Below are 12,670 nucleotides of genomic sequence, written 5' to 3'. Positions count from 1 at the left end.
TATCATATTCTAGAATTATTTTGCTTTCTAAATGAACATTTCTCTGCTGAAATCCCCCCTTTTCATGCATGTTTTCTACTCTTTTTACTAGCTCCTTCAGCACTTTTATCATAGGTATCTCCCTCTGATAACTGCAACACCTGAGCAATCTCTGAGTTTGCTTTTATTAACAATTTCCTGTCTGTATCAAATTTTTCTGCTCCTTTGAATGATTTTATAAGTTCTGACTATATGCTGTATATATTCTATAAAAGAACAGTAAGTATTAAAAACGGCAGTTGCCTCCCAAAAGGGGAATGCCTATTTTGTCAGGTATATAGAATGGAAGGTTAGTTAACATGATTTACAGTTGAGGTGGAGACGAGCTTTGTTACTGCTAGTTTGATTCACGTGACTCTACGGGAATCCTTGTGCTTTTCATTTGAGCTGCCAGTTATCCAAACATGGGGAATTTCTCTTTGCCCTACATTCCAACTGTATATTTTAGAATTTCTGAGGCATTCTCTTTGTATTCCGTTCAAGTCTTCTGAGTAGGTGAATTCTCAGATAAACTGTATTTCAAATTACCATGCCTTGTGGAGGATACAACTGTTTACATTGGTAAGACCAATAATGCCTCAGAAAGACTTTTCCTTTGTCTTAGATCTATTCTACATTCTTACCTTCCTAATAAATACACTGTTTTAAAAACCAGCACTCTGGTTGGTTGAAAAAAAGACAATATTAGGGCAGTAATCCAACATTTATTCAATTTCATTTCATGGCAAGTCTGTATAGAACACTGCACAAGAAAAGTTGTCTTTCTCTTTCATAAATCCACTGAATATTTACAGCATGACACTATTCTAGAAACGGATAATCTTGGTAAACAGGATAATTAAAAAGAGTTCTCACATTATATTAGATATCTAGGTTGATATTCTAAAAGCTGATTAAAAGAGAACTAGTTCAGGCTCCTACATGTTAGTCTGCCATCTCCTAAAACCCTGTTCTCATCAATAAGCAACTGATGTAAGGAGACAAAACTGGGTAACAGCATTCTTGTTTTTCAAAATCATAATGCTGAAATAGACACATCCATTTCATTTACACTTCATGACTAAAATTCATTCTTTTGCCTATACTTGACTAAAAGGGAAATGTTGTCTTGCCGTGTCTTTAAGAACTCAGGAAACAGTATCTGTTGATTTTGTCAGCTTAACCTCCTATTCTCAAAAGTCTACATTCAAAACCAAATTAATTGAACTACCTTACCCATTCATCCAAGCTATTAATACTACTATCCGATAGTGTTGGCAAGGCATACTTTGAGGGAGGGTATGGTTAGCTTCCATTACTTCAGGCTTAAGATAAGGGATGAAGGCACATTCAAAAATTTCTATTTATAATCTCTTTTTAAACTTATTCATATTTTCAGCCCATGTTATTTCTAAGGGTAAAAGTTAAATAATGAAATTAAAATACTATTCAAGTAATATTTTTTGTTTTTAAAATAATTTAAAGTTGTTACTGTACCTCTAAGTTCTAATATGGAAGCACAAGTCCATGTTCTTCCCTGTGCCATCTTGCCCCCACATAAACTATAATTTTACGACCTTTGATTTTATCTGTTTCCTTCTTACCATACTGTGGTCCTTCACAACTTAGATTACAGCTTCCTTGAGGGACAGCAGTCAGGACTAGATACTGTTTCACAGATGTGGTTGCACATGATGTGGTTGCACATGATGAAAATCATGATTTTCAGAGGCATTAAAAAGACGTTTCACGGTTTGTACTGAAAATTTTTTTCAGTGATGTCAGATATCAACCAGTGTTTACTGAAATGTTTCCCATGTTCACTGTTGCTTTATATAGCTAAACAGTATTGTATTCCATTTTCTATCTTATAAGTACAGAAGTCTTCAGAAACATTTACCTTTTTACAACCAGCAAGCTTTTCATAATTGAGATCTATGGTTCTACCATATAACCATCTTCCCTTAATTGCTCTCTCTTACACTTTAAACCTTTCCTTACCATCTTTTATTCTGGCTATGGATCCACTTCTTCTAAAAAGAAAAACCTTGTTAATCTTCTTCAGAGATTCTTTTGCAAATCATTTGATCACTGGGCACCTTACAGATGAGTGTTTTCTTCTTCTGAATTTTATCTGGGATCTGTAAACCATTCTTTATCTGCACAGATAAGGATTCAAGTAGAAGTGCTCCAATTACTTGCATGTCCAGAGAGAAACAAAATTATTTTGGTGGGTGCATGTATCATCATTATTCTACACCTAGTTTTTCTGGATTGCTGTTTCTATCCTTTAGAATTGGGGTTCTACAAAGATCACATCCCATTAAAAAAGGTCCAACATCTGTTCAAGGTTTCTTTTTCAAATAATTATAATTTGCTATAAATGAAATCTTAATGAATTCTTGAGTGCAGTTTGAGGTGACTTTTACATTAATTATACTTGCTGTTATTCAGAAACTTCTCAGCCTTGTGTCGGAACATTAATCACTGTTCTATACAAAATGTAACTGGAGTACATTTACCTATAGCTGTTTTTTTTCATTCATTAGTAATTAAAGTTTCACATCAGAGACTAACCTTCATGAAACAAGTGCGAGCGAGCAGGTGTGACAGACCATTTAGCATAGTATCTGGCCTTGTGGCAGCAATCAAATCAATATCCACAGAATATCTTGTGCAAAGCTTAAGCAATTAAAGTGCTCATGTGAATTCAGGTCTACTTCCCTTTAAAGTTGGATTCCAGAAGAAATAAATTTTATAAAGACTGTATGAAATGTATTAATATGGTAAAACTATTACTTCAAAACCCAATTCTAAAGGAGCTGTTGAGCATTGCTGATTATTTGGGGTCCTGAAATGTTTCTCTTACATAACTGCTCCGAACAAATCATGAGTTTTAATGGTTTTAAAAATGTGAAAAGTTGGATTTTGCAGACTGCTTGGTGCAGTTCTGGTTGTTTCTCTTTAAAAAAAAAAAGTAGAAAAAAAATATACAATGTTGTAGTCCTTTGGTTATACTTTCTGGGCTAAAAAAGTATAGGCATAAATGTTTTTACATGATCCTCTTGAAGATGTCCTTTAAAACAACATCAAATGTCTTAATTCATGTCTCTTGATTATCGGGATTCTTTCATGTCACAGTCAGCCTTGATTAAATGGTTGAAAACTTCAGAGCAGAATAAGTAACTTTCATGAATATCTCCCCAATCCCTGAGAATCATAATCACCAAAGGTATATTTTGTCGTTTCATCATACATCTCTGGAAAGTAGCCATGTTCGTTCATTGTTAACAGGGCAAGGAGCAGTGTCATAAAGGGTTAATCCATGTAAAGTGGCTTCGACCCGTAAAGAAATTTTCTGGAACAGAAAAGAAAATTACATACAGAAGTTTGCTCCTTAAAGACAGATCACATGTTCAATATATTCTGGGAATATCTTGGGATCCAGAATGTAAACCAATTCTAATGAAGAACAAGAGAGAGATGGCTGTTGTACTGCCAAAAGTATCATCTGTAGTACAAACAGAATTATGAAAAATAAGCTTCTTTCCTCAGAAGTTCTTTGGTTTTCTCTGGTTTCTATGAAGAATCAATAAAACTAAATGTGGAGGATGGCCTATATAAATGTAGCCTGAGTTGATAAAAACTCTGAGAGAATATCTGCAAATTTAATTGTTTTACAACCCTATTTTCAAGGCTTAACCTTGCTAACAGAACACTATTTCTCAAGGCACAGAAACAAATCACGTTAGAAGCTCCTCTTCTGGCTCACTGCTTAAGAAGTTAATTTTTGAAAAAGCGAGAGAGTTGCCTATAGAAAGTTTCTTATTCCACCAAAGGAAGTTTGACAGCATATATCTAATTCTACATTTTCTTACCTGAAAATCACGAATGTAAGTCAGGAAAAAACCAAAGAAGGAAAGTGACATAGACCATTCTGCTGCCGTAGTAATCATGTGAAGCACATAACCCTTAAGTGACAACAACAACAAAAAAAACAGTTCTGTGAAATTTCATTCATATGACCTCAAATAAAAAACCTGTAATATTTATAAACCAATCAGTATTCTGAAATATCAACCCCTGATTTATTTGACATATCTCTAGAATTAAAGGTGGACATTAAAGACATCCTAAATGATCTATCACATTTTCATTTATAGCAAGTAAAATTTTCATTCAAATAACTAAGAACAGGAGAACTTAACTCTACAACCAAGAAGTTACTGCCTTTTCCAAAGTCATGAGCCATTAAATCCCACTAAAAAAGTTTAAGTAAACAATGCTCAGATTAATAGGTGGCTCAGTGGTATAAAGAATCTGCTTGCAATGCAGGAGATGCAGATTCGATCCCTGGGTCAGGAAGATCCCCTGGAGAAGGGAATGGCAACCCACTCCAGTATTCTTGCCTGGAAAATCCCATGGACAGAGAAGCCTGGAAGGTTACAGTCGACAGAGTCCCCAAAAGTTGGATATGACTGAGCAACTGAACATGCACACATGCAAAAAATGCCCATGACAAACTTGATACTACATTTTGAGCATTAAAATATGGGTTCTGATTAGGAGTATCTAGTAAATTATTTCAGTTCTTACTTTGTCCTCAGGGTTCCAATGGAGTTTCTGTACTATATCAGCACCAAAACTGCCATTGTACAAAAGTGATGAGCAAGTCAGCACTATTAAAAAGAAATGTCAAGGAAGAATCTCAAGGAAGACATGTTAAGTTTAAGCTAAACTCAAAATTAAAAACAAATATCTTCAAAGATCTAAAAGGATCACACATATATTTGTTTCCAAGGCCCAAAACCATTTTCTTAAAGACTTCATATTACATGGCATTAGTAAAATTTAAAATGTGCCCATATTATTATAAAATGCTTCGCAGAGTCAGTTTCTCTTTGCTCAATAAATTCTTAGTTCTATCATAAGCTTTGCTACACAATTGTTCTTAAGGAGGGAATCAACTCATCTTTCCTATCTTTGAAGTGAGTATGATTAGGCTAGACATTATCTTTGCTTCTCACTCAGTTACCATGTCCCAAGTAAAAATTTGAATTTCACGATTCAAATTAATTTAGGATTTAGTAAACCAAGAAGCTCGCCCACAAAAGGCCTGTTTACAACATGTCAACAGTGTTCACTTAAATTTTGTTGTTCAGTTCCCTTTCAAGGGTAGCCACATTTTACAGCAAAGGATACTGCTAAATGCACTTACTCCACACCAGATAACCAATAACAGTCTGATCCAGAAGACTTGTTTGCCATGAATTTTGGGCTGCATTTGGTAGGAAAGGATAGTCTGAACAAACATATACAATGAGCCCATACCAAATGTGAGCACAGCTCCACACACATGTACAGCAAAAAAGGTGGTTTTCTGAGAGGTAAAAGGAAGAAATAAGTCAATAAAAGAAACACCAAAAGCATCACAAACACAATATTTAAAAACACAAGTCCAGCAAATTCAACAGGACATTCACTGAGTAGGAAAGCTATGTAGAGTCTACAGATTATTTCCTGAGATAATTTTCTCTCAGTACTGAGAATAAACCTGAAAATTACAGTCATCCAAATTACTTCATATGCCACTAGTGAAAACATATAGTAATTACTCATTTACTCATTTAATCATGCTTATTTGGGTGCCTCTTATGTGTCAAGCTACTGTTCTAAGCATTCAGATATATGAGTAAACAAATCAGATAAAAATTTGGTCCTCACAGATTACATTCAAGTGAAGGAACACAAACAATAAAAAATAAACTTTAGAAATAATTCCATATATGTTAAATAGTGATATGGGTTATAGAAAAAGAGTAGAACAAAGTAAAGAGAACTAGGATGGTTGGGAATGCAGGAGGCAAGGAGTGTCAACTTAAATTTAAATAAAATCTAAATACAATTTAAAGGTTAAAGAAATTAAAACATTCTTGTTTCTAGTTTGACTTGTTTTGATAAATTATACAAGAGATTAGCATAAACTGCAAATTTTTTCTGTTACCTTACTCTTTGTTTTTGAATTATTGTTTTCCTTTGCCTTACTCTCATTAATATCTATTTACATTTCACTTTTTACTATATATGTCCCTGTTTAAAAGTGATGACAGTAGCTTCCCAAAAATTCTATTATCAAAGCCTTTGGTTGAAGTATTAGGTTGGTGAAAAAGTAATTGCGGTTTTGGACCACTGCAACTAGGCTCAAACATATCTTTATTAATCAAAATAAGAACCATCACAATGACACATTTTTGCCAATGAGAAATAAGTTTGTTTACTCCTGTAGCATAAAAATTCTTGCCTTGAGATTCAACAAACTCTCGGAAAGCATTTTCTGCCTCCTGCTAGTTGTGGAAGCATTTTCCCTGCAAAAAGTTTGTCGAGATGCTTGAAGAAGTTGTAGTCAGTTGGCGAGAGGTCAGGTGAACATGGCAGATGAGGCAAAACCTCACAGCTCAATTTGTTCAACTTCTGAAGCGTTGGTTATGCAATGTGCAGTTGGATGCTGTAGTGGAGAAGAACTGGGCCCTGTCTGTTGACCAATGCCAGCTGCAGGCATTACAGTTTTTAGTGCATCTCATCTATTTGCTGAACATACTTCTCAGATGTAATAGTTTCGTTGAGATGCAGAAAGCTGTAGAGGATCAAACAGGCAGCAAGCAGACCACCAAACAGTGACCATGACCAAGTTTGGCTTTGGGAAGTGCTTTGGAGCTTCCTTTCAGTCCAGCCACTGAGCTGGTTGTTTCCCATTGCTGTATGAAATCCACTTTTCATCGCACATTACAATCCAATTGAGAAATGGTTTGCTGTTACATAGAATAAGAGAAGACAACACTTCAAAATGATGATTTTTTTTTTTTGCAGTCAGTTCATGAGACACCTACTTATTGAGCTTTTTCACTTTTCCAATTTGCTTCAAATGCTGAACGACAATAGAACGGTTGACACTGAGTTCTTCGGCAACTTCTCGTGTTGTTTTAAGAGGATCAGCTTCAATGATCCTCTCAATTGGTTGTTGTTAACTTCCAACAGCCAGTCACAGTGTTCCCCATCTTCAAGGCTCTCGTTTCCTTTGCAAAATTTCTTGAACCACCATTGCAATGTATGTTCCTTAGCAGTTCCTGGACGAAATGAGCTGATGTTGCAAGTTGTCTCTACTGCTTTATGACCCATTTTGAACTTGAATAAGAAAATTGTTCAAATTTGCTTCATCTAACATCATTTCCCTAGTCTAAAATAAATATACAAATAAACAGCAAGTACTAAGTCATGAGCAAAAAAAAAAAAAGTGAAAAATGTGCATTAAAATAGTGTATAACATAATCACATTTACTTAACAATGTATTCTAATAACAAACAGCAAAGTTCAACAATGCAAAATCACAATTACTTTTGTACCAACTTAATACAGTTTTCTAAACGGATGCTGTCTGTGTCACTTGGTTGACAAGATACCACACAAGATACGTGGTATGAGGGTATGACTCCCCAGTGTTCATGCAACACTATTTTCAATAGCCAGGACGTGGAAACAACCTAAATGTCCACTGACAGATGAATGGACAAAATGTGATACATATACACAATGGAATATTACTCAGCCATTAAAAGGAATGAAACAGGGTCACCTGTAGAGACGTAGATGGAACAAGAGTCTGTCATACCAAGTGAAATAAGTCAGAAAGAGAAAAACAAATATCGTATATTAACACATATATATGGAATCTAGAATGGACACGTAGACACAATAGGGAAGAGGAAGGTAGGAGAAACTGAGACAAAATGGGATTGACATATATACACTACCATGTGTAAAACAGACAGTTAATGGGAACCTGCTGTATAGTACCGGGAGCTCGGCTTGGTGTTGTGATGACCTAAATGGGAGGGATGCGGGGCGGCAGGGGCGAGGAGGAGAGGTGGGAGCGAGGTCCAAGAGAGAGGGGATATGTTCCCTGGTGGCTTAGATGGTAAAGAACTTATCAGCAATGCGGGAGACCTGGGTTTGACCCCCGAGTTGGGAAGATGTCCTAGAGAAGGGAATGGCAACCCACTTCCATACTCTTGCCTAGAGAATTCCATGGACAGAGGAGCCTGGTGGACTACATACAGTCCATGGGGTCACAGAGTGGGACATGACTGAGCGACTACACTTTCATGGCTAACTCACTTCATTGTACAGCAGAAACTAACACAGCATTGTAAACCAATTACATTACAATTAAAAAAGTAAAATTTAAATTAAAAGAAAAAAGAGGGTATGACTAAGGTAATAAAAGAGAGATTAGGTTAGGGGTTGGTTCTCTCCTTCTACAATCAACTATGCTAATTCACATACAGTCTACTTTTTTTAGCTGAAGGTGTAAGAAGTCTCAAGTATAAAGAAATAAAGATAACAAGTTATTTGGATTCCTTTGGAGAAAGTGCTACTTTGATAAGGTTTGGGATGTTTTAACTGGCAGTAAGTTATGAGCACTGGGAAGGGAAAAAATCATTGTTACTATCACCTCGGGTCACAAAGAAAAAAAAAGTTCAGCACCCATAAATCAATACAAAATGGTATTATCTTCTTGGTTCATGTGAATTTACCAGTATATATGGATACAGGCTGCAAAAGTGAAATTGACAGGGCTAAGAGCAGGATTTTTCTCCTTAAAAATATTCTCACATATATTTGACTGAAAAATATGAACAAGATAAAGGTTGAGCGTGTGCTGTGTTTAGTTGTTCAGTCATGTCCAACTCTTTGTGACCCCGTGGACTGTAGCGCACAAGGCTCCTTGTCCATGGGGATTCTCCAGGAAAGAATACTGGAGTGCCACACCCTCCTCCAGGGTATCTTCCCAACCCAGGGATTGAACCCAGGTCTCCCGCACTGCAGGCAGATTGTTTATCGTCTGAGCCACCTTGAAAGTTATATTTTATTTGGAAGACTTTCTGAAGACTTCATGTCCAGGAGGTAGCCTCTCAGATAGCTCTAAGAAACTGTCCTCAAGAGGTAAGGGAGGAGCCAGATATATATAAATTTTGCAACAAAGATGACTACTATTAATTAATAAAGAAAACCAGATATCTCAACTTAGTTTTGTGCTTTTCTATATATGGAAAGATGCAAGAGCCTGGGCTCACTGAAATCATTCCTTTGATAAGCACCTTAGCTATCTAGGTCCAGTATCCAGTCCCCATCCTGAGTCCCCTCAGGGTGCACTGCTGGGCGGTGGCTGCAGTGGCTGAAGGCTTGGCAGCTGGGAGCCCATTTGTCTCCATCCTGAGTTTTCTCAAGGCTCACTGTTGGGGACGACTGTAGTGGCTTGATGACTGCGATATTCTTTGTTTATTGACGTGGCAGGCAACATTTTTCATTCACATATTGATGAAGCTAAATATAGATATAGTCTGATGAATGCCCACATGTAACGAGCACACAGTTCCATCAACAAAATCCCATAGTTAAAAGAAAAAGAATAGAGAACATTCACTACTATGTTTATAATCAGAATGGAGGTGTATAAAGCTAGTTTTAACTGACAGTACTTTGGCTTAATCCATTTAATTTTGTCATTTAGAGACTAGGGAAACAGCAAAAGATCTTGAAATGGGCAACAGATACCCTTTCAATAGAATGTTAGAGCCTGTGGGAATGATTCTATAGAAATGTTAATTGTACTTGGCTTTGATTAGGCTATTTTGCAGGGAGAACTTTTACAATGATAGACATTATATGTAGAGATAAAAGTTAACTTATTGAAAATGCATAGTAACACAAGTAATCAATGTGACTAGAAAGGCATACTGTGTCCTACTGAATGCAACTGACTTTCACTTTGTGAATAATGACCAGTTTTGTTAGTTTAGAATCTATAGTTTAGAATCTATTTGTGAATTCATTTGAGCATTCCTTTTCTGACTTGTAATTGTATGGTACTCCAACTTCTTTTTGAAGTGGTTTGCAGTATCCACTATTCCTCTCATTAATTAACAAACTAAATGCAATCTTTGACACATGTACCACAACAGTCACAATTTTATCTTCTTTAAAAATATATCATTTAGGACTTGCCTGGTGCTCCAGTGCTTAAGAATCTGCTTGCAATGCAAGGGATAGATACTGGTTCAACCCCTGGTCCAGAAAAATCCCACATGCCACAGAGCAACTGATTCCGTTGGCCACAACTACTGAGCCTACATGCACCCTATAGCCCATGCTCCACAACAAGAGATGCCATCGCAATGGGAAGCCTGTGCACTGCAACTAAACAGCAGCGCTCGATCACTGCAAGTAGAAAAAGCCCTCATACAACAACAAAGACCCAGCACGGCCAAAAAATAAATAAATCTTAAAAAAAAAAAAAAAAAATATATATATATATAATTTAACAAAGACAAAACATACTCCTTGACAAAGACAAGACAAATTATAGAGGTATGTGTGTGATCGGGGCAAATGTTTGCTACAGAAATTATAAACCATGTACTGAATACCCTGTAATCTTCACCTAAATGTTTTAATGAAACTTAAAAACTAGTCATGTATGGATGTGAGAGTTGGGCTATAAAGAAAGGTGAGTGCCAAAGAATTGATGCTTTTGAACTGTGGTGTTGGAGAAGACTCTTGAGAGTCCCTTGGACTGCAAGGAGATCCAACCAGTCCATCCTAAAGATCAGTCCTGAGTGTTCATTGGAAGGACTGATGTTGAAGCTGAAACTCTAATACTTTGGCCACCTGATGTGAAGAGGTGACTCATTTGAAAAGACCCTGATGCTGGGAAAGCAGGATGACCAAGGCAGGAGGGGAAGGGGACAACAGAGGATGAGATGGTTGGAGGACATCACCAACTCAATGGACATGAGTTTGAGAAAACTCTGGGAGTTGGTGATGGACAAGGAGGCCTGGCGTACTGCAGTCCATGGTGTCGCAAAGAGTTGGACATGACTAAGTGACTGAACTGAGTGATATTCCTTCCAAAGTCTTCTTGAAGATAAATTTTCTAGGAAAGGAGAATGCCATGTGATAACAGAGGCATAAATTACAGTTATGCCGCCACAAGCCAAGAAATGCCAAGAATTACTAAAAGCTGAGAGAGAGGCATGGAATAGATTCTCGCTCTGAGCCCCCAAAAGGGAACCAAGCTACTAACATCTTGATTTCAGGTTTCTGGCCTCCTGAACCCTGAGAGAATAAATCTCTCTCATTTTTTAATATCTAGCTTGTGGTATTTTGTTATGACAGCTCTAGAAATTCAAAATAGGTTCCTGCCTAGTTATCCCTTCCAAGTTTCCTTGACGATAAATTTTTTCTAGGGTTAACTGAAGAATGTTACTTGCCATCTGGACCTACAGGGATTAGCCCTGGTAATCATTCATCTTCAACACACTCTGAACAGAGCTCAGGGCAGAGATTAGGAATGAGGCACTCTGTGTGCTGGGAGAAACTGGCACAACAGGCCTTCAGAGATAATTTTCAAGAGATAATTTTATAAACCCAAATTCTTGTATCCTCTCATACTTAGAAAAGCACTAACATAGATAGTCCTGCCTTATGACGAGCAGCAACTTTCTATGAGACATGTGTTTGACTGAATGTACTCTTTCTCCAGTATCACATACATGCTGATGGGAACCCCCTTAACTTCTCTGGAGCAGTTCCCCATAGCTATCTCAGAGGATGCCTCCAGGCTATCGTCCTCAGTCAAAGTCGCTGAGTTGTATCCAACTCTTTGTGACCCCATGCACTGTATAGTCCGTGGAATTCTCCAGGCCAGAACACTGGAATGAGTAGCCTTTCTCTTCTCCAGGGGATCTTCCCAACCCAGGGATTGAACCCAGGTCTCTCGAATTGCAGGCGGATTCTTTACCAGCTGAGCCACAAGGGAAGCCCTCATAAGTCCCCAAATAAAACTGCAATTCACATCTCTCACATCTCTCACATGGTATATTTTTATTTCAGTCGACACACTAGGATGGGAAAAATTCCTAAACACTGAGGACACATATTTGTTTTGCTGCATTTTTTTTTTTTTTGATTGCTTGGCTGTACGCTTGCAGGATTTTAGTTCTCCAACCAGGAATTGAACTCAAGCCCTCTGAAAGAGAATCCGTCTGCCAATGCAGGAGACACAAGAGACGTGGGTTCAATCTCGGGTTCAAGAAGATTCCCTTGAGCACAAAGTGGCAACTCACTACAGTATTCTTGCCTAGAAAATTCCATGGACAGAGGAGCCTGGCTGGCTACAGTCCATGGGACCGCAGAGAGTTGGACATGACTGAGTGACCGAGCACACATATACAAAAACTTTGGCAGTGAAAGCACAGAGTCCTAACCACTAGACCACTAGGGAATTCCCTTGATGGATGCTTTTATACACACTTGTTTTCAAAGAAATTAAATGATGTATTTTTTTAAGTCAGAGTTTTCAAAGGCCATATTGTAATTATTAGGTCTCTTTCAATGCAGACGATCACAGTAATCACAGGGAATTTTTTATCCATCCTGCTTAGTTCCTTTAGCCCCTCTCAATAAGTTACTAAATATTAATACTTAGTATGAAAGCATGTCTGTGCTAAGTACTATGTTAGGTTCTGGGTATACAATGCTGAATGAAACCACTGAACTATACTTAAAGGAGAAATATATCAACTTAAAAATTAA

The 12,670-nt window shown here is 37.2% G+C and overlaps 1 protein-coding gene across 6 annotated transcripts in view; it reads right to left on the bottom strand.

Moving 5' to 3' along the window:
- Positions 1-723: 723 nt before the first annotated feature.
- The window catches only part of DRAM2 (DNA damage regulated autophagy modulator 2), a 29,717-nt gene continuing 17,770 nt past the window's right edge, over positions 724-12,670 (bottom strand). For 3 of the 6 annotated variants that reach the window (XM_010803232.4, XM_024989752.2, XM_024989751.2), the window contains 4 exons: positions 5,221-5,398; positions 4,615-4,697; positions 3,897-3,989; positions 724-3,376 (listed from right to left, as the gene is read on the bottom strand). In XM_010803232.4, coding sequence (XP_010801534.1) covers positions 3,269-3,376; positions 3,897-3,989; positions 4,615-4,697; positions 5,221-5,398 — 462 coding nt within the window. In that variant the 3' untranslated portion in view covers positions 724-3,268. Of the gene's footprint in view, positions 3,377-3,896; positions 3,990-4,614; positions 4,698-5,220; positions 5,399-9,174; positions 9,401-12,670 lie in introns of all 6 variants that reach the window. The other 3 variants (XM_024989754.2, NM_001076996.2, XM_024989753.2) reach the window with 3 other exon arrangements.

Source organism: Bos taurus, chromosome 3, assembly GCF_002263795.3.
Source record: "Bos taurus isolate L1 Dominette 01449 registration number 42190680 breed Hereford chromosome 3, ARS-UCD2.0, whole genome shotgun sequence".
In the NCBI taxonomy this organism is placed as follows: Eukaryota; Metazoa; Chordata; class Mammalia; order Artiodactyla; family Bovidae; genus Bos; species Bos taurus.
Note: the sequence above shows the minus strand (reverse complement) of the source record. Positions and strands in the feature narration are given on the sequence as shown.